Consider the following 22,181-nt stretch of genomic DNA (forward strand, 5'->3'; position numbering starts at 1 on the left):
GACCTCTAAAAAGGGGACATGTCTAGGTTTTCCCAGACATATGGCAACCCTAACATTTCAGCACTATTATCACTGACTCCCCTCTTGGTCAGCCCCATACCCGGGGCTGGACATTTGTAGGGAATCATAGAGCATACTTCAAAATACTCAGAAGAGACTAATTTTCAGCCAGAGAATTTACCCATATTGCTTTTATTGCCTATATCGCTTTACAGGCACCAGAGCTAAGTATCGTTTTATGCTGCTGTTTCATCTGTAAAACAAAATCTCACTCTTTTGCCTTTGTATGTATATACATACATACAAATATATATAAAAATAAATCTTAAAAAAATTTAAAGAGCAAGAGGGGAAAGGTGCTCATTTAACCTGCAAGGGACTTTGTTTTGCACATTCAGAAAGGGCTTTGTCACACCCAGGCAGGCCTCAGTCCTGAGAAGCATGCACAGACTTGCTGAACAGCTGCCCAGAGCTGCTGGATCTAGCTGCATGGTGGTTCTAGTGCCCCCTAATCCTGGAGCTTCAGCTGTTGGGAGTGAATCATGATGAGTCGGGGAAGCAGTTACAGGAAGGTGTTCCACCAGGACCCCAGAAGCACTCATGCATATTACTCATTCCTCTATACTTATTTGTAGCTCTATTGATTGAGGTGCATGATTTATGCATTTCTGTGTATTTAATTTGCTAGGAAATCCCTTTAGTTTAAAAAATCTGCTCTTCTTCCCAAGGAGTTTCTGAAACAGCCAGTAGTCATACTGGAGCAAACATTTGGCGATATTAATAGTGCAGTGAAAGTTTTAATGACTCAGAGGGCTTTCTCAATGTACATTATGTAATGGAAAATAGGTTGCAGGATCCCTTCCCCAGTGTGCATGAGGGAAGGTTAGGTAGGGCTTGTGGACCCAGAAATGGTAAATAATAGGTGGGCATTTTTCAGCTATGCATTCCAGCCCTCAGACTACATGAGTAGTTACAGTCTAGGACAGAGGTTCCCAACCTTCTTGGTTGTCACTTCAGACCCCTAAGTAGCTTCCAAAAATTCAAGGACCTCCCTGTTCATCCCCAGACCCCCCCTTCTCTCAATGCCAAGTTTTTCTCCATTAGTTCTCTTTATATCTCTTCTCTTTTCACCAGCCCCTACCAGTCTGTCTCTCTCACTCTCTCCAGCCAGTCCTCACCTGTCTCTCTCCTCCTCCAATCTCTCTCTCTTCAGCCAGTGTCAGTAACCTTTCTTTCACTCTGTCCTTCCAGCTACTCCTCCCATTAGTCTCTTTCCTTCTCATCTATTCATACTTAGGGATACCATATTATCCAGGACACATGACCCCGCCCTGTTCCGCCTCCAGCCCTGTCCCCACAAAGCCTCCTCTCTTCTTCTGGACGAGCACCAGCCACATCTGCAGGGCCTGGAGCATGCAGGGATGTGTGTGACGTCATCCTTGCATGCTCAGAGGTCCTCCAGACGTGACCGGAGCTCCTCATCGAGGCTTTCCAAAACCCGGACAAATGCCAGGTTTTGGAAAGTTCATCCAGGAGCTTGGACAGTCCTCAACAAAGAGGACATGTCCTGGTTTTCCCAGACATTTGGTAACCCTAATGATTCATGCTATGCTTCTGTTCCTCAGGCCATGCAAGCTGATGCTGGTCCTGGTGCTCCTGTTTCTGGCCTCCACAGCTACCTCTGTTCACATACCCACTGCTGACCCTACCCCCAAGACCACTCCTGCTACCTCCCTACACAGCTACCTCCAATCCTACCCCATAGCTGTAGCGTCTTTGGCCTCTCAGCTGTTGATACTGCTGCCGCTATCTCCACAGCTCCTGCTGATCCCATTATTCTGTTTGCACAGATTAGACAAATATGAAAATATGTTTTTTCTCTTCTCTGTGTCCTGTGGAGCCCCAGATTCCATGGACTACAGGTTGGGAATCACTGGCCTAGAATTATCGCCATATATATATTTTTTTATTATTATTTTTTTAAACACAGTTGTGGTTTCAGGATTCTAAAATGACATGGCTCATTCTCTTCTTTCTGCAGGAAATTCCAGAAAGCCTAAGTCTAGATGCCTTACTGGAAATGAATGAGTCAAAGGTGAAAGAAACTATGAAGCGATGCGGTGCCAGTAAAGAGGCCTGTTCAAGAATTAACAGTGCCCTCGCCTGCTTAAGGAAGGTGGTGAGATCAGGTAGGTGTCACCATTCTGTAGTTCACAGACCCGAGATCCCCTATTCCTTCAGATCTACCTCCTTTCATCCCAGAACAAAAACTCTTTGCAGGAGGAGTAAGCTAAATAGAGCAGTGCCCCGCAAACTTTTGGACGCCGCAGCACACCAAACTCGGGGCCACGGCTGAAAGGCATCTGGAAATGTGTGGATGTCGACGCAGTGATGTCACAGCATGTCGATGTCCACACATGCGCGGAGGCTGGTGGGGGGGTGCTGGAGGAGGAGAGGTGTGGACAAGAGAAGAGAAGAGGCGTCGGCTGACTGCCTACAGGATGCGCCTCTCTCCGCGAGAGGCACATCCTGTAAGAAGGCGGCCGGCGCCAGCGGCTCTCCTTGCCGGCACCAGCGTCTCTCCTTGCCGGCACCTCGCGACACACCCAGTATCTCGCCACAGCACACAGCTTGCGATACACTGTAAAAGAGTAATAGACGGATGGCCAGGGAATCCAGGGTTCAAATTCTATTTCTGCCACTGGGCAAGTCATCTTCTGTTACCTCAGGTACCCACTTAGATTGTAAGCTCTTTGGAAAGGGCATGTAACCACTTCATTCTATAACTTGGTATCTAATTTAAATGCCATTTGCACTATTAAATTTGTGGAATTCTAGCATTTATGCAGGTAAATGTACATTTGAGTGCCCAAGTGCTAGGTGTGGGCTCAGTGCGATTCTATAAATGTCGCACACAACTTGCTGAGTGTGTAAATCCAAGGGGGAGTTCACAGGGGCAGGAATGTGGGCAGGACCAACGTACCGAATACTATAAGTTAACATTCTAAAGTGCTGCATTTAGGTTGACGACATAAGAACATAAGAAGTTGCCTCCGCTGAGGAAGACCATAGGTCCATCCTGCCCAGCGGTCCGCTCCCGCGGCGGCCCATCAGGCCCATTGCCTGAGTAGTGGCCTATACCTATCTATACCCTTCAATCCCTTTTTCTTCTAGAAATCTATCCAAACCTTCTTTGAAACCATTTAATGTTTTCTTGTCTACAACAGCCTCTGGAAGCGCGTTCCATGTATCCACCACCCTCTGAGTGAAAAAGAACTTCCTAGCGTTTGTTCTAAACCTGTCCCCTTTTAATTTCTCCGAGTGCCCCCTTGTGCTTGTGGTGCCCCTTAATTTGAAAAATCTGCCCCTGTCTACTTTTTCTAAGCCCTTCAGGATCTTGAAGGTTTCTATCATGTCTCCTCTAAGTCTTCGCTTCTCCAGGGAGAAAAGTCCCAACTGCTTCAATCTGTCGGTATATGGGAGATTTTCCATTCCCTTTATCAGTTTGGTTGCTCTTCTCTGGACTCCCTCAAGTACCGCCATGTCCTTCTTGAGGTACGGCGACCAGTACTGGACACAGTACTCCAGATGCGGCCGCACCATTGCACGATACAGCGGCATGATGACTTCCTTCGTCATGATGACAGAAATAGGACCACATAAAAGTCGGCCCTAACTTTACATAGTGTCCTATAGCTGGTAAGTGCTGAATCTGGAAATTCAGTGCTGGCGCCCAGACACGGTCTGGCATTGAATTTCCAAGTTTAGCGCTAGCAGCAGTCGGCAAAACACTGGTTGCCGCCGGCTGCATATTGGGCCCAACTTATGCTAGTGTTCTATATTAGAATCTCGGTGCCGAGATGCTCGTATAGAATTATTGCATTGCAACTAAGGGCCGAATTCTACAAACGGCGCCGGTATCTGCGGCCGCCTAATAAATGGCCGCCAATCACGTGTCAATAATGCAACAGCGCTGTTTATAAAATTGCGGCTACCTCAAACGTAGGCCAGGATTTTTGAGGCCTATATTTCCAGCGCCTTTGTTTGACATGAATCGCATTTACGGAGGTGCCTAAGGATGCCTAAGGTCGCTTCTGGTGCTAACTATGTCTAGTACTTCAACCTTAGGCAATCTAAGGCACACACACACAAACCCTCCCCCTGTAAACATGATCTAGGCACCTACATTTTTGGTTTTAAATCATTTTTAAACAGTTTTGCCACTTAAGTTAGATGCTGGAAAGGCACCTACCAGTACCTAAGTTAAGGTGCCTTGTATAGAATATGGGCCTAAATGCTTAATCTCTGATGCCCAGTTAAAGAATTGTAATACCTGAATACTCCTCGTTATTATCTAGCATTGTATACCTCTCCTAGGACTATAAGAAACTTCATTTAAGGAATGGAAAAGGTCAAAAACGGATGAAAACTGGAACAAGCACAAACAACATCAACACAGGTGCCATAAGGCGGTAAAAAGGGGCCAAAAGAGACCACGAGGAAAAAATAGCCAAGGAAGCGAAGAACTTCAAGCCGTTCTTTCGATATATTAAGGGGAAACAACCCGCAAAGGAAGTGGTGGAACCGTTGGATGACCATGGAATAAAGGGAGCGCTAAAGGAGGACAAAGCAATTGCTGACAAACTGAACACATTTTTTGCATCTGTATTTACTGAAGAAAATGTACACAGCATACCGGAACCCATCAGGCTATATGATGGAAATGAAGACGGAAAGCTGACAGGATTGACGGTCAGTCTAGAGGAGGTATGTAGGCAGATTGATAGGCTTAAGAGCGATAAATCCCCGGGACCGGATGGCATCTATCTGAGGGTCATCAAGGAACTGAAAGGGACCATAGCTGAACTGCTTCAACTAATAGCCAATCTGTCGATCAAATCGGGAAATTCCGGAAGACTGGAAGGTGGCGAATGTTACACCGATCTTCAAGAAAGGATCAAGGGGAGATCCGGGGAACTACAGACCAGTGAGTCTGACCTCGGTACCGGGAAAGATGGTAGAGTCACTGATAAAGGACAGCATCATTGATCGCCTTGACGGACATGGGCTGATGAGGACAGTCAGCATGGTTTTAGCAAAGGCAGATCGTGTTTGACGAACTTGCTGCACTTCTTTGAGGGAGTAATCAGACAGATAGACAAGGGCGATCCGGTCGACATTGTATATCTGGATTTTCAGAAGGCGTTCGACAAGGTTCCGCATGAACGACTACTTTGGAAAATTGCAAGCAATGGAATTGAGGGTGAAATACTCACGTGGATTAAAAACTGGCTGGAGCATGGGAAACAGAGAGTGGAGGTAAATGGACAATACTCGGACTGGAAAAGCATCACCAGTGGGGTGCCGCAGGGCTCGGTGCTTGGACCCGTGCTCTTTAACATCTTTATAAATGATCTGGACATAGGTACGACGAGCGAGGTGATTAAATTTGCGGATGATACGAAGTTATTCAGAGTAGTAAAGACACAAGGGGATTGCGAAGATCTGCAATGTGACATAATCAAGCTCGAGGAATGGGCATCGACATGGCAGATGAGGTTCAACGTGAATAAGTGTAAAGTGTTGCATGTCGGTAACAAAAATCTCATGCACGAATACAGGTTGTCCGGGGCGGTACTTGGAGAGACCTCCCAGGAAAAGGACTTGGGAGTTCTGATGACAAGTCGATGAAGCCATCCACACAATGTGCAGTGGCAGCAAAAAGGGCAAACAGAATGCTAGGAATGATAAAGAAGGGGATCACGAACAGATCAGAGAAGGTTATCATGCTGCTGTACCGGGCCATGGTACGACCTCACCTGGAGTACTGCGTCCAGCACTGGTCGCTGTACATGAAGAAGGACACGGTACTACTCGAAAGGGTCCAGAGAAGAGTGACTAAGATGGTTAAGGGGCTAGAGGAGCTGCCGTACAGCGAAAGACTAGAGAAACTGGGCCTCTTCTCCCTCGAACAGAAGAGATTGAGAGGGGACATGATCGAAACATTCAAGGTACTGAAGGGGATAGACTTCGTAGATAAGGACAGGTTGTTCACCCTCTCCAAGGTAGGGAGAACAAAAGGGCACTCTCTAAAGTTGAAAGGGGATAGATTCTGTACAAACGTAAGGACGTTCTTCTTCACCCAGAGAGTGGTAGAAAGCTGGAACGCTCTTCCAGAGGTTGTTATAAGGGAAAACACCCTCCAAGGATTCAAGACAAAGTTAGACAAGTTTCTGCTGAACAAGAACGTGCGCTGGTAGGGCTAGTCTCAGTTAGGGTGCTGGTCTTAGACCAGAGAGCCGCCGCGTGAGCGGACTGCTGGGCATGATGGACCACTGGTCTGACTCAGCAGTGGCAATTCTTATGTTCTTAAGTGTTGTAAGCAGGCACTCCTGCAGATTATTCCATTTATTTCCTTGATACCTCACCATGTGTTGTTCGCATTAGGTATAAGAGCGTAAGAACATATGAACTTAAGAATTGCCATACTGGGACAGACTGAAGGTCCATCAAGTCCAATATCCTGTTTCCAACAGTGGCCAACCCAGGTCCCAAGTACCTGGCAGAAACCCATACAGAAGCAACATTCCGGAGATGAGATTGTGATGTCATAATGCCTCATTCCACCAATGCCTACAAGCCAGCCTCGTCAATAATGTCAAAATGGTTTGATTGTCCTATGCTTGGCTCACATAAGAGCTGCCATAATGGGACAGACTGAAGGTCCATCAACCCAGTATCTTGTTTCCAACAGTGCTCAACCCAGGTTCCAAGTACCAAAACACATTTTATGCTGCTAGGTCAGACCAGTGGTCCATCGTGCCCAGCAGTCCGCTCACGCGGCGGCCCTTTGGTCAAAGACTAGCTTTACCTGCTTACGTTCTGGTTCAGCAGAAACTTGTCTAACTTTATCTTGAATCAGCCTCCGGAAGAGCGTTCCAGTTTTCCACCACTCTCTGGGTAAAGAAGAGCTTCCGTACATTTGTACGGAATCTATCCCCTTTTAACTTTAGAGAATGCCCTCTCATTCTCCTCTACCTTAGAGAGGGTTAACAACCTGTCTAAGTCTATCCGCTTCATTATCTTGAATGTTTCGATCATGTCCCCTCTCAGCCTCCTCTTTTCAAAGAATAAGCAATGGATTTCCCCAAACCATCTCAATAATAACCTATGAACTTATCTTTTAGGAAATTATCCAAACCTTTTTTAAACCCTGTTAATTACACGTTGTATGAAGACATTTTTTTCTCCGGTTTGTTATAAATCTACTACCTAGTAGCTTCTTTGCATGCCCACTAGTCCTAATATTTTTGGAAAGAGTAAACAAGCAATTCACATCTACCCTTTCCCACTCCACTCACTGTTTTATAGACCTCTATCATATCGCCCTTGAGCCGTCTCTTCTGCATACTGAAGAGCCCTAGCCATTTAAGCCTTTCCTCATAGGGAAGTTGCCCAAACCTTTTATCATTTTCGTCACTCTTCTCTGTACATTGTAATTTATTTGTAGTACTCAACTGTCATTAAAAATACATTAATAATCACTCATTATAAACAGTTTAAAGATGATAAAAACTTTCTGCATCCTAAGATAATTACATTAGACAGTAGCCCTTCTCTTATAAAAATATTTTTAGCATTTCTTAGGAGCTAATTCTCTGCCCAGATCCCATAGCACAGAGTGAAAAACAAGTGTTTAGATATTTACAGAAATGAGGATATTAAGAACCTGCATTTCATGAGGCCGATAGGAAAGGGATAGCCAAGTGATTAGAGCAAGCAGACTGAGAACCCGGGAAGCCAGAGTTCACATTCCACTAGCATTCCGTGTGATCTTGAGCAAGTCATTTCCATTTTCTCAGGAAACATCTTAAGATTATAAGCCCTCCTGGGCAGATACCTACTAACTATACCTGCATATCTAAGTCATCTTGAGCTTAGATTTGGAAAAAGACAGTATTAAAATCATAACCCCCCCCCCTCCTTTTACAAAACCGCAATAGCGGTTTTTAACGCAGGCTGGCGCGCTGAATGCTCTGCGCTGCTCCCAACACTCGTAGAGTTCTTCCCTTCTTCCCACCCAGTTCCAAAGTCCCCCCTCCCTTCCCCTTTCACCTGTTTAAATGCAAGGATGTCACCAGCATTGCAGAAATTCTGTAGTACTGCTTGCAGGCCTCCTCAAAGCTGTTCCTTTGCCACGGTCTGCCCCCCTCTGATGCAATTTCCTTTTTCCGCTTGGAAGAGGAACAGCGCTGAAAAGGCTGCAAGCAGCGTTAGAAAATCACTTCCACGTTGGCAACTTGGTTGTATTTTTACAGGTGAGGGGGGGAACTGCAGAATCGGTTGGGGAGAAGGAAAGGACATCCCAGCTCTGGAGCAGCTGATTTTGAAATGAAGGGAGAGATGCTGCATGGGAGGGCATTTGGTGGACCCTGGCATAGGAGAGGGAGGAGGAGGAAGTGAGAGATGCTGAATGGGAGGGCAGTTGGTGAGCGGGAAAATCAGAGGAGGAGGCATGGAGGAGAGGAACTGTGGGCCCCCTCCTTAATTTCTGCCCTAAGCCCCAGCATGTCTAACATTGATCCCAGCCCCACACTGGCTGGATAGTGGTACATAGTCTGGCCTGATATTCAACAGCATTAACCAGTTATAGTAAGTGCCACAGAATTTCAGCAGCAGGTAAGGGCCTTTCTACTTGGTTAAATCCTACTAAATATAGATCCCATAAATGATTACATTTATTTACTTCTATTCTGCCTTAATCTTGCAGTTCTAGGCGGATTACAATAAGAATAAAAGCTGGACATTTCCAGGAATTACAAGTTATCACATCACCAATAAACAGCCATCAAGTTAACCATATTTGGCATATTTCTGAAATAGCGTTGTTTTAATTACCCTTCGGATGATTTTATAGTCTGTTAACTGATATGGTTAAACAAAATATCTTTTTTTTTAAAAACTTAGACTATCAGCCAGGTCCCACATGAAAAACTTCAAATGCTATCCTTCTGTAGCTCACTCATCATCTTGTTTGTTCATAATCTGGAAAAGGAAAAAGCAAGCTTTCCTGCTTTGTTGGGTCCCAAACGATTTCTCAATTTGGAATGAACGAGTCCAAAGGCGGAGAATATTCTTTCTATGCCAGCAAAAGTGAAATCATTACTTTGACAGCCTCCAAATCCAAGTGCTTAATAAGTGACCGCCACCAGTTCACGGGTGTGATATTCTTTAAAACATCATCAGCAAACATATATTTCATGAATTGTTGCCCCTTAAATCTGAAGTTCGTTAGGATGGTGATAAAGAGAACGAGAGGGCACTCTTTAAAACTGAAAGGGGATAGATTCCGTAGGAACGTAAGGAAGTTCTTCTTCACCCAGAGAGTGGTAGAAAACTGGAAGGCTCTGCCAGAGTCTGTCATAGGGGAAAACACCCTCCAGGGATTCAAGACAAAGTTAGACAAGTTCCTGCTGAACCAGAACGTACGCAGGTAGGACTGGTCTCAGGGCGCTGGTCTTAGACCAGAGGGCCGCCACGTGAGCAGACTGCTGGGCATGATGGACCACTGATCCAGCAGCAGCAATTCTTATGTTGTTGGAGCTCTATATCGGAGCACTATACACTGATGAAGATTCAGGCGTGGGGCTGAAATGACAAACAATTATAACAAATTCCTCTCTTTTTTTTTATTTATATAGTTTTCAATTAACAATACAAAAGAGTGTGAGTCTGTACTTGAAGATTAGGTGTGCCATGGGAGGAGTTGTGTGAAGCATAGGTGAAATTGCAATTTACAAGCATATTATATAAAGTATGGCAAATTTGGGGTGGGCAACAGGGTAGTACGGGTTTTACATAAAGCATTTCCTCACCCTTTCCATCCTCTGCTCAACTTAAAAATTAAATGCCATAGCCGGCAGGGATCCCTAAGCCTTGCCAGCGGAAGACAGTCAGCATTACTATCCTCAGACAACCACAGAGGTCACTGGCAACACTCCTAGCCATCAGCACCTGCACCTCATGCATGCTCAGTGCTTAAGATTTAAATGAATAAAATCCGGACACGTGGCCCACCCCTCAGCCCTGCCCAGTTCCAGCCCCGCCCTCTTCTGCCCTAGTCACGCCCCATTCTGCCTCAGCCCCGCCCCCCCCAAACTTCCTCTTCTCGAGCTCGGAGCTGTGTTGGGAGGGCCTCTGAGCATACACAGGTATGACGCAATGATGTCGCATGCATGCGCGCCTGCATGTGACGTCACTGCTTCGCATCTGCAGATGCTCTCCAGATGTGGCCCTGGACTCAAAAGCTTTTCAAAACCCAGACAAAGTGCCAGGTTTTGAAAAGCTGTCCAGACGCCTGGACAGTCTTCTAAAAAGAGGGCATGTCCGAGTAAATCCGGACGTCTGGTAACCCTATCAATGCTTGCATATGAACTGAGCATGTGCCAGAACTGAACATACAAGAGGTGCCTGCATTAGTGGCTCAGAAGCACTGCTACTGACTGCCAAAGTTGTCTAAGGGGAGTTATTTCAGGCTGTGGATTTTTTTCAGCTAGCAAGGTTTGGGTATCCCCGCCAGCTACCACCAATGGCACACTGCTGCTAGGTGGGCTTGATACAAAAGTGGACTGGCCCAAGCCAACATCTGGCTACACCTCAGGATGTAAACCAGGGGTCTCAAAATCCTTCCTTGAGGGCCGCAATCCAGTCGGGTTTTCAGGATTTCCCCAATGAATATGCATGAGATCTATTAGCATACAATGAAAGCAGTGCATGCAAATAGATCTCATGCATATTCATTAGGGAAATCCTGACAACGAGGAAGGACTTTGAGACCCCTGGTGTAAACAATGTAGTTTTTATATCTGCAGAATCTGTGCTAGTATTTTATAAAGGCACATAAATGTCTGTGTTTTTATAAAGTAGACACCTTCCTGCTCCAGGCAATCTGTTATAAAATGACTGTCCTAGTATGGTCTGTTCTGTTAAATGAATTCTTTCTTGCTCACTGAGCAGTCATTGCACATATATGTATATAATTCCTACAGGTGACTTTGAGCTGTCTTTATATTGTCATTAAACAGGTGGAGAAATAAATGAAGATGCACTGTGGAATGCCTCGAATTTGCGAAGAGAAAGCAGTTCCACACCACCAGCTGACTATTCCTGCCCAGCGGGGGTTACCTGGATCTCTGGAGTGCTGCCCCACTTTGCAAAGTCCAACAGTCAACAGCCACGCTCCGTGTCAGTGTCTGCGATCCCTTCCACTGACTCCGTCATCTCTGGCCCAGGGCCTTTTATTTATACTGAACATCTTCAAGACCCCTTTCCTGCTGCCTGCCACGGCACCAGGTTAACGCTTAGGACTCCACATGGCAATGCTATCACTCCTCCCAGCACACCTCAGTTAAAGAAGAGGAGCAAACTGAAGCCCCCACGGACGCCTCCCCCACCTTGTCGCAAAGTCTTACAGCTGCTGCCAAATTTCCCAGCCCTCACCAGGAGCAAGTCCCATGAGTCGCAGCTGGGCAACAGGATAGATGAGGTCCCTTCACTTAAGTAAATACTTTTTCATTTCAAGCATTCTTTTCCAGGTAGCTTTTATTCACTGACTTAGCCCCTGGAACTTTCATTTGGCCAAAAGGCGTTTAAGTATTTGGAGGCAAGAATGTATTTGCTTGTATGTTGAAAAGCTAGGGAATATTCAGCTGGCAGCAGTCGGCATTTTTTGGTCAATGATCTGTAATCAATCCAAGCAGTAAATGCAGAGCAGATAAGCAGATCCCCCCATCCCTCCTGCAGCTTCCATTTCCTGCAGCTGAGCTGGCTGCCCCTTCTCTCCCTGCTGGTTCAGCTGATCATGGCTTTTCTCTGATATGGTATTTAGGCCCCTCCCAGCACATCCCAGGATGCACCGGGCAGGACTGCAATTTTGAAGAGGCGGGACCTGAGGGAGGGCGCATCCCTCCTGTCGATCTTCAATACAAAGGGTTGGGGTGGGTCCCGGCCCATGCAGCCAGGTGGGAGGAGGGTCCCGACCCAGTCCACTAGACCACCAAGTTTTTTTGGGGGGAGACTCGGTGGGAGGGGGACTCAGGGTGGTCACTATTGGTAAGGTGGTAGGAAGGGGTGGCACGGGTCCTTTCTAGCTGAGCCGACAGCCCCTGCTCTCCCTGCTGGTTCAGCGGCAGGGGAAGTCCTGAAGCCACCAGCAGGAAGAACAGATGCTGCCGGTTCAGGACTTTTTTGGGAGGGGTTCAGGGGTACGGCTGCTGTGCTTGTTTTGTGTGTCTCCCACAACACATGTCCTGCAGCTCTAGAGCTGCCAGAAAATTTTGGCCCTGATTCCACGGAAATGATGAGGGCATTCCTGTTCATTCATCACAAGGAAAACTCATTAGAATACTAATGAGCTCATTGTAATACATTTGCATAGGGTTCTTAGTGGCTTCTATGAGGATGGATAGCAGCCATGGAGATCCATTTTGTGCATCAGGAGAAGGGCTTTCCATGCCAGTAAGACTGCTTTAACAAGTCTTACCGCTGTGGAAAGCTTTTAAGCATCTCAGGAAGTCTATTCCAGGCAGGTGCAGCAAGATAGAAGGGACAGAGTCCTGGATGCTCTAAATTCACCGTGCCTGTTACGATTGACGTTAAACTAGTCTGAACCGGTTTAGCGTCAAAGTAATTTACCAACTGATGCACATAATGGTTCACTGCAGCTTCCTACTCTGCTATTCAAATGTAGTATAACAAGGTCATTAGCATTAAAATGAGCACTCTGCCCAATACCCTAGCATCACTTTATGTACAAAATATAGTGATGACTTCTAATGATCCGAAATTACTGACAGGTCTGAAGGTGCCAGTAAGCGTGTTTTATTCACACCCTTCTTGCCTTAGCCACCTGCCGGACCTTCAGACCTGTCGGACAACCCCCTCCCCCATGAAGATTGGCAGGAAGGATACCCACAGCCTCCTGCTCAGCCTCCTTCCCCCCTCACCCCGATGATAGCTCTCTCCTGATGACGGCCTCCCATGATGCTCACTCCCTCTTGCCTCAACCACCTGGACCCCACCAGATCCACTCCTTTATCTTACTCTGAAGACAGCAGGAGGAATGCCCATTCCTGCCTGTCAGCAAGCCCACCTCTTCAAAATGGTGGACCTTCTGCTTCCCAATGCATCCTGTCAGTTATAGGAGGGGCCTTAGGTGCCTGAACCAATCAGTCTTAGGCCCCTTCCATTGCATCATAGGATGCACTGGGAAGTGGAATGCTAGCCATTTTGAAAAGGCAGGCCTGCCAGGCAGGAGGGAGTGGGCATCCTTTCTGCCTTCTGAATAAGGTATAGGGGCTGGTTTGGGAGGCGTGGGAGGATCCGAGGCAGGCATCCCTCCTGCCAATCTTCACGGGTGGCTATCGGGGGGGAGGTGAAGCAGGAGGGGGCCATCGTGAGGCTGAAGCAGTAGGGAGTGGACATCCCTCCTGCCGATCTTCACGCAGGGGTGGGGGGAGGGGTCTGGTTGGCCACCAAGGCAGAAGAGAATGGACATCCCTCCTGCCAGTCTTCATGGGGGGGGGGAGGGACTGTTGGGAGGGGGGCCAAGGCAGGAGGGAGTGCTGATCTTTAATAGCTACCCCTTTAGGAAAAAATTACAATAATAAAAATTCCTGTTAGAAAATATCTCAATTTCCGTGCTTCTCATGCTCCAGCTGCTCATTTGGGAAGAGAGCTGGGTTAGTAAGACAGCTCACAGGGGATGCATGAGGGGATTCCCGGCTCTGTCTGGGGATCACCAACCTGCCACAGCTGTCACCAGTGTTTCTCATTGCTGATTTATTTCAGGAAGTTATTGTGTTAGATTTCTGCATGAGTTAACTGGATTGGAGCAGCAGAATGAATTAAGCGTTCCCTACAGGCAGTGGCCCTTTTGAATCCAGGGTTGTCTGTCCCTGAGTCTGTAAATGGTGCCTAAATTCTAGACGCCATGGAGCGCAATTATCGATCAATCACTTGGTGCCATTTATAGAATCGTGACTAGCGAAGCTTAAGCAGTCTTAGGTGCAGGTAGGCGTTGAAACCTTAGGCACACTTCAGTTTATGCCAGGGTTTTCTTGGCCTAAATGACCTGCGCCTAAGTCAAACGATGCCCAAATTGTGCCCAGAATCTGCCTACATTCTGGCAGGCGCCTCAGAATAGATGCCTACCAGCTAATTATTTTTTAAATGGGAGTTTTAGGAGTACTTTTCAATTAACGGAACTGATTAAGCCAAATTTATTTATTTAATTCGTTTTCTATCATTCCTCCCCAAAGAGCTCACGATGGGTTACAAGTTATACATACATAATATACAGTTAACAGGTGACAATTTGCCATAATTACAGTACAAGTTTTTTGATACAAATTTTTATCCTAACTTAACACATACTAGGAATCTAATACCAAAATACATAATATACAGTTTACCGGTTAAATTTGTCAAAGTTACAGTCAGTGGCGTAGCGAAGGAGAGAGGTGTCTGGGATGGTGGTGGCACCCTCTCTCCTCCCTTCTGCTCCACCCCCCCAACTACTTCCCCGATCCCCCCCTGCCGCACATGTACCCCCACGTCCCTTCCCCCTCTAGTTGTTCACCACCGTGAGCAACAAGAACTTCAAAGTGTACCTCACGACCCCATCATCTCTCCCGCTGATGTCACTTCCTATGCGCCCGGAAGTGACATCAGTGGGAGAGACGATGTGGTCATGAGGAGCATGATAAAGTTGTTGCTCGCAGTGGTGAACTAGATGTACAGGGAAGGGGGTGTGCGCATGGCGAGGGGAAGAATGAGAAGAGGCAGGGTAGAGAGAACGAGTGGTGCCGGTGCCCCCACCAACATGGCGCCCAGGGTGGACCGTTCACCCTCCCTGTTACTACACCACTGGTTGCAGTGCAAGGTTTTCAATACAAGTTTTTATCCTAACACAACACATACTGAGGATCTTGTATTAATATACATTTCTTTGTAATCTATCGGTCGTGAGAAGGGGAGTTAGGTGAACAGGTATGTTTTTGTTGCTTTCCTAAAGAGGAATCCTTCAGGGGATCTAATCTATGGGGGCAGTTGATTCCAGTGGATTAGTGTGAAGTGGGAGTAGGGTTGATAATTGAATAATTAAGTTAAGAGCCTAGCAGTGGTGTAACGAGGGAGGTTGGCGCCTGGGGTGGTGACACCTGGCATTGCTACACCACGTGACCCCCCCCCCCCACACACACACACACACTCTTCCCCACTGCTTAAGCACCCCTGCCCCCTCTTCCTACGTGCCTCTTGAAATGTTCGCTAGCATGAGCAGCATCTTCCATCTGCTGCTTGTGCCAGCCTCAACTCCTTTCTGATGTCACGTCCTGGTCCCATGACCAGGAAGTGATGTCAGAAGGGAGCCAGTGAATAAATAAAGATAATCCCATAAATGTAGATAGTAACAACAAATAAAGCTGTAAAATTCACATTGAAATTCCAAGCAGTTGCTGAGAAAGCAGCAAAAAAAAATATTTTTTTTTAAACCCAAACCTCTGGGAGTTGCGCATTTTTTATTTTTTTTTTTGCCTCACCCTGTATATCCGTCGTACACAGCATACATTCAGACCTTCCCCACCGACCCACCGGCAGTTCTCCACTTGCATTCAGAATTCCCTCCTGGAACTGGGCAATTTGGCAGCTGTGAGAGAGAGCAAAGTTATTATTACCAAATTGCAGCTGGATAAATTAATAGCACAGGTTGTTAAAGGCATCTGTACAAAGTCACCATCACTCGAAGAGGGGTCTAGCCTTGCATCCCAGAATCTTTCTGCTTGCTAGGTCAGTATTTTTCACTGGGTCCCATTTCCTACCTACAATCTGCAGCAGAGGAAGAGTTAAAAGTCAAGACAGGGTGAGCCTCGGCTTATATACTGAGAGTTGCATATTATTTTCACCATGTTCATGTCTTTGCTTAATTGAAGCTTGGATTGTAAATCTTAATTTTTATGTTGTTTTTTTTTCTTCTGCAGGTTCGGTAAGAATATCAAACTATTTTCTGACCAGTCTCTGTATCCTTGGAATCAGAGAGGTATCCCATGCACAACTAAACTAAACTAAGCCTTAAGTTTATATACCGCATCATCTCCACGGAAGTGGAGCTCGACACGGTTTACAAAGCTTAAAAATACAAGAAGAGAGGGGAGAGAGAATTTACAAGAGCATATGAAAAGAGGGGAAGTAAGCAGGAGATGTTATATATTAGAGAAAAGCCAGGTTTTCAGTTGTTTTCGGAACAGTTGGAGGGAGCCCAGGTTCTGCAGCGGGATAGTGAGATCGTTCCAAAGGCCCGTGATTTTGGAGAGGAGGGATCTTCCCAGTTTGCCTGCGTGGAGGATGCCATGTAGAGAGGGGAAGGATAGTTTATGTCTGTGGGCTGATATTGATCTGTATCAATATCATTTGGAGTGTGCTAGGGTAGAGAGGAATGCTCCTCCTCCATGGTTTCTTAACTATAACACTTCCTATGCCTGGTTTCTAGGAAGTAACCTTCTTAATCGCTGTCAGTGGTTTGTCCTTTGTTGGTGCTGCAGATCCATAGGGGATGCGTCGTACTTGTGACGCTCTCTCTCTTGGAATTTCAAAAACAAGAGGGAGAGCTTTACAATTGGTACAAAATGGTTTATGATGGGAGTTGACAGAATGGCACATATTACGCCATTTTGAAGCAATTACATTGTTTACCTGTTGTATTTTGGGTGCCACATAATGTTGTTTCTGTGGTCCACCAGACTAAGTACCACCAAACACCACGGTACTTTGACAAGTTGTGTCACTCTATAAGCCTAATTAGATCTTTACGATCTGAAAATCAAAAGCTATTCATTTCAATAGTGCAGGGAAATTATGCAGACACTATAGAGCGATGACTTTCTGTATTGCTGGGGTTAAAATGTAGAATACTCTGGTAGGCCAATTGCGTCGGTTTAAGAAACAGTTAAAACCTCAGATGTTTGATACCGCATGTATGTGATTTATTAGTCAGCATTTGAAGAAAAGAATCTGCCATGTTTGCTATTGTAATCTTGTGATTTATTAGTTGAGAAGAAATTGTTTAATTATGTAGATTTTATGACATGGTTTGTTTTTATCTTATGTATGTTTTATCTTATGTAAACCATTTAGGTTTTTTTGCACACAGTATTAAAAAGTTTTAAATAAATAGTACTGGACCAGGGACAGGTAGATGAGATCCTTTCACTACCCACTCCTGGAGGCACACCTCCAGGTCAGGTTTTCAGGAATACTACAGTGAATAGTAATGAGACAGATTTGCATACAGTGGGTTTCCAGTATATGCAAATTCAGCTCATGCATATTCAGTGTGGTTATCCTGAGGATCTGACTGGTTAGACCTGCCTCCAGGAGAAGGTTTAGAAGTACCGCCTGAGGGTATGAGGGAGATCGGAGAAGAATAATGGTTAAATTTGTGCTGCCAACAGCTGGGAGATTTCCTGAGCGAAATCCCCATTTAATGGCAGCTGCTGCTTTAGGATCTATTTTAAGAAGGTAGAGCCAACCATCCACTCTACTGGTAGGAGATATGAAATGCATAGCTTATGTCTTTATTATGTTGAATCATTTCAGCTGATTAAGGGGTGCCTAAAAATGCCAAATTTTATAACAGGGCTTCCAAAGTGACTCAGAAAGCTAACTTGCATATTTCCTTCCCTGAGTCTTATCGCACTTATCCTTTCTTATTGTCTCAGAGCCAGATTCTCAAAACTTAACGTGCCCTTAACTATGGTCACACCTTTAGAATGAAAGACAGCAGGAGGGATGCCCATTCCCTCCTGCCACTGGTGTCCCTGCCCCTCCCCCCAATGAGCCTCCAACACCCTCTGCCCCCCCCCATACCTTTAAGACAAAGACCAGCAGGAGGGATGCCTACTCCCTCCTGCTGGCTCGTCTTTTTAAAGTGGCATTCCTTACCCTTCCCAGTGTATCCTGGGATGCACCGAGAAGGAACCTATGGCTCTATTTGGCCCAGGCTAAGGCCCCTCCTATTGGGGGAGGGGGGGCAGCGGAAGGGGCAGGGGACCCTGCAGCAGGAGAGAGTGGGCATCCCTCCTGCCATCCTTAATCTTAAAGACACGAGGGGGGGGTTCATCGGGAGGCCGTCGAGGGGGTTGTTGGGGGGAATGGGATCCCAGTGGCAGGAGGAAGTGGGCATCCCTCCTGCCAATCTTGTACAGGGTGTGGGAGGGGGCAGGGCAGTGGCAGATGAGGGGGGAGGTGTCAGCAGAAGGGGGAACATTTTCCTCTGCTGTCCTCCCTGCTGGTCAGTCAGCTGAGCCGGCAGGACTTGGGGAGACCTTAGGCTCAGTTGATCGGGGCAAGGAGAGCAACCTTGACAGGTCGGAGGAGCGTTTACTCTTCTGAGTAAGCATTAGGCACAATTCCTCCCACCCTTTACCTGCACTTCTCCGCACAAATAGCATTCATACCATTTGAATGTGATTATGCTGAGAATTGCCAAATTGAGAAAGTCAAATCGCTCCCACTATGGCCACTACATCGACTCGCTGGATTTTACCAGCAAGTTTTTAGAATCTGGCCCTCCGTCTTATTGCATTCCTTTACATTTTCTGCTTTCTTTATTTAGTTAAGAACATAAGAATTGCCATTGCTGGATCAGACCAGTGGTCCATCGTGTCCAGCAGTCTGCTCACACGCCGGCCCCCAGGTCAAAGACCTGTGCCCTAACCGAGTCCAGCCCTACCTGCGTTCGTTCTGGTTCAGCAGGAACTTGTCCAACCTTGTCCTGTATAACAGACTCCGGAAGAGCATTCCAGTTTTCTACCACTCTCTGGGTGAAGAAGAACTTCCTTACATTTGTACAGAATCTATCCCTTTTTAACTTTAGAGAGTGCCCTCTCGTTCTCTCTACCTTGGAGAGGGTGAACAACCTGTCTTTATCTACTGTCTATTCCCTTCATTATCTTGATTATTTCGATCATGTCTCCTCTTTTCAAGGGAGAAGAGGCCCAGCTTCCCTAATTTCTCACTGTTTGGTAACTCCTCCAACCCCTTAACCATTTTAGTTGCTCTTCTCTGGACCCTTTCGAGTAGTACCGTGTCCTTCTTCATGTACAGCGACCAGTGTAGAATCTATGTATTTGTTTGGATTTAGCTCACACCTATACAGTAGTATCTCAAAGTGAGTAACATTCAAGTGTTTTGGTAATTCAATGCTTGAACCTTTGTCATGGCAGTTCTGTTTTATTTTTCAGTATCCTTCTCTAAACTTCCTTTTCTATGTTCTTTGTACCGTACCTGTACGATTAATGACGCTGGGTGTGGCCAAGATATACATTTTTTTGGCTAAAGGCAATCAGCAGAGCAACACCTTGTTCAATTTTAGCAATAATGGGAAAGGGAAGGAAAGAAATAGCCAATAGAGGTTTCAGAGGCTGCTTCTTTCATTTTGAGAGCGAAACCAGAAGAAATTGTTTTTGTTGTTGTTATAATTAGTTGGCAGGTACTGTTGCTTTAACTCAAAAAGAGTGTAGGCGGGGGAAAGATATGAAAATTAATTTTCGTTGTCTGACAGCAACATTTCCAGTTTCCAAGAAATTTGTTTTCTCTCACGTGAAAATGTTCCTGTTCCTTTTCTCTGAAAGTGCTCAGAGTGTGGCCAGCTTCCATCTCCTGGAGGTTGGCATTGTGGATCTAGAGTTTTAGATTATTCATCTTTCCCCTGCCAAACTCAAGGCATGTTAACATTTATTTTGAGTACAGTAGGTGTTTGCCTGATCCACAGGGAATTACAATGGAATAGTCTCTGTTGAGCTTCGATGGGAGGCTAAGCTGCTCATCTTTGCTAGGTGAAGGTGTGATAATTCAAGTTATAGGGAATTATTGGAACTGTGGAGGACCTAGGGGAGGGGGAGGGGTTCGCTTTAGCTGACAGTACTGTAGAGTGGATTTGTATGGTTGGGAGGGTTAGAGGGTAGGAGAGAGATTATGTGCAGATGGTTTGGGGGGGGGGATTATATGCAGACAGGCATGTTAGAATTTTTATACTATAGGTTAGGGTGGAGGGGTAGAAGTTGATGGGCAACACTGTAGGGCAGGGATCTCAAAGTCCCTCCTTGAGGGCTGCAATACAGTCGGGTTTTCAGGATTTCCCCAATGAATATGCATTGAAAGCAGTGCATACATATAGATCTCATGTATATTCTTTGGGGAAATCCTGAAAACCCGACTGGATTGCGGCCCTCAAGGAAGGACTTTGAGACCCTGCTGTAGGGTAGGTGAGGATTTTGTATTGTTGACTTTGGGCTCCTTGGGAACAAAGATCAGATGGATTCTAATAACAAATTAAAATGCTAACTAACTAACCTGCAGAAGATTTTACAAGGAAAAATATATGTACATGAAAATGCACAGAAGAGCCCAAAATGCAACTTTCTTTCACTCTTTTCTGTGTTTTATGGAGTTAAGGAACTCTGTGTGAAAACATTTCCACCATGGGCCCCTCACAAATAGTAAACTTTCATACATAGTATGTTATGCACCAAGGGTTTACTTCTGTTCTGAGATAATGAGCCACTGTGATGCAGTATCATGCAAAGCAGTTGATAATCCCAGAAGTCTGCAAAAACCTCATTGTATGCTGGTTTTCACAAAACAAGATAACTGTGCCTCACTGAGGTGTAGTTATTTTTTATTTTTCCCCTCTCTGGCTCACATGGAAGTTTTCCATACCAGCCAATTTGCATGGATTGAACTCTTCCACCTGAATGGGTCTATTAATCAAATGGAAATCTTATGGGTGAGCGTACAGGCCTCAGGATTTCCTGTGTGTTAATGGCCTTGCTTGTGTGGAAATTTTCCACACATGCAGATTAGCTGAGTGGGAAACTTCCACATGAACATGGGCTATGGTGCTGTCATAGCAAACAAGAACACCTTTGTGCATCGTTTTTTTTCCAGAATTTGTGATTTTTGTATGCACTTGAATCACAGCAGTTTAGAAATGTAACCTTTGCAGGCAGTAGTAGATCATGCGGAGAAGTTCCCTATGGGGCCCTTATGTAAAATACATTGCCCGCCCCCCAAATGTTCAGTGCTATTTAACTGGCCAGGCACAGCTCCTCGTCAGTTAAATAGCACTTAACTGGCTAAGCGCTAATGTTCAGCACAGTGGCTTAGCGAGAGTGAGCGGCACCCGGGGCAGTGTCGCCCCGCCCCCCCCCCTGCTATGCACATGCCCCCTTCCCTTACCCCATACCTTTTTAACTTCTCCAGCATGAGCATCATGCCCACCTCTGTGGTCGGCTCACCCTTTGACGTCACTTCCTAGGCGTGGGTCCCGGAAGTGACGTCGGAGAGAACTCCGATGCCGACATGGGCAGCAACCTCACGCCAGGGAAGTGAAAAAGGTATGGAGGATGGCAAGCAAGGAGAGGAGCGAGTGGGAGGAGACCACACCCGAGGCGGACCCCCCCCCCCATACCCCCCTTACTATGCCACTGCACCTGTGTGTGATGAAGTGATCACATTGATGTCGGGCATGTTCAGTGGCTCTATAGACGTGGCCTTGAGTTCGGGGGCCTTCCAAAATCCGGACACTCTGCCGGGTTTTGGAAATCCCTCCATCGTTGGGGGTTGGGGGTAGGGCAGAGAGGAGGAGAGGCGCCAGCAGTGACCAACTTGTCTCTTTTGCGGCACACAGTTTGAGATACACTGGCTTAACAGCTAGTCACTAACTGGCTATGTCATGTGACTTAGCCGTTTAAGTGCAAATATTCAGCACTAACCAACTAAGCTTAGCAGTCAAACTAGGCCACCTAAATACAGAAGTAGGCCTATCTTTGACTGCTAAGTATTTAGCTGGTTAGCGCTGGCTATCAGCTTAACTGGCTAAGTTGCCGCGGCCCAAAGTGGAACTAGATATTCAATGCTGGTCGCCGGAAACGGCACAGGATTGAATATCCAGGTCAGTGTTGAGCGTGGAGCTCAGGCGGGCTGCTTCCTGTGGTCTAAATATCGGCCCCGAAGCTCTTACATTAGCAAGCCTAATCTGTAATAAAATAGGCACTTAACCTTAGGCGCAACCACTTATGCCATGCCTATAGCTGGTATAAATGGGCACACCTAATTGGACATGC

General features: G+C 46.2%; 1 protein-coding gene across 5 annotated transcripts in view; it reads left to right on the forward strand.

Moving 5' to 3' along the window:
- The window catches only part of KSR1 (kinase suppressor of ras 1), a 256,106-nt gene that overhangs the window by 159,285 nt on the left and 74,640 nt on the right, over window positions 1–22,181 (forward strand). For 4 of the 5 annotated variants that reach the window (XM_033922274.1, XM_033922275.1, XM_033922277.1 and 1 more), the window contains 3 exons: window positions 2,042–2,189; window positions 11,085–11,559; window positions 16,038–16,096. In XM_033922274.1, the coding sequence (XP_033778165.1) occupies window positions 2,042–2,189; window positions 11,085–11,559; window positions 16,038–16,096 (682 nt within the window). The remainder of the gene's footprint in view (window positions 1–2,041; window positions 2,190–11,084; window positions 11,560–16,037; window positions 16,097–22,181) is intronic. The other variant, XM_033922276.1, reaches the window with a different exon arrangement.

This window comes from Geotrypetes seraphini, chromosome 15 (genome assembly GCF_902459505.1).
Source record: "Geotrypetes seraphini chromosome 15, aGeoSer1.1, whole genome shotgun sequence".
In the NCBI taxonomy this organism is placed as follows: Eukaryota; Metazoa; Chordata; class Amphibia; order Gymnophiona; family Dermophiidae; genus Geotrypetes; species Geotrypetes seraphini.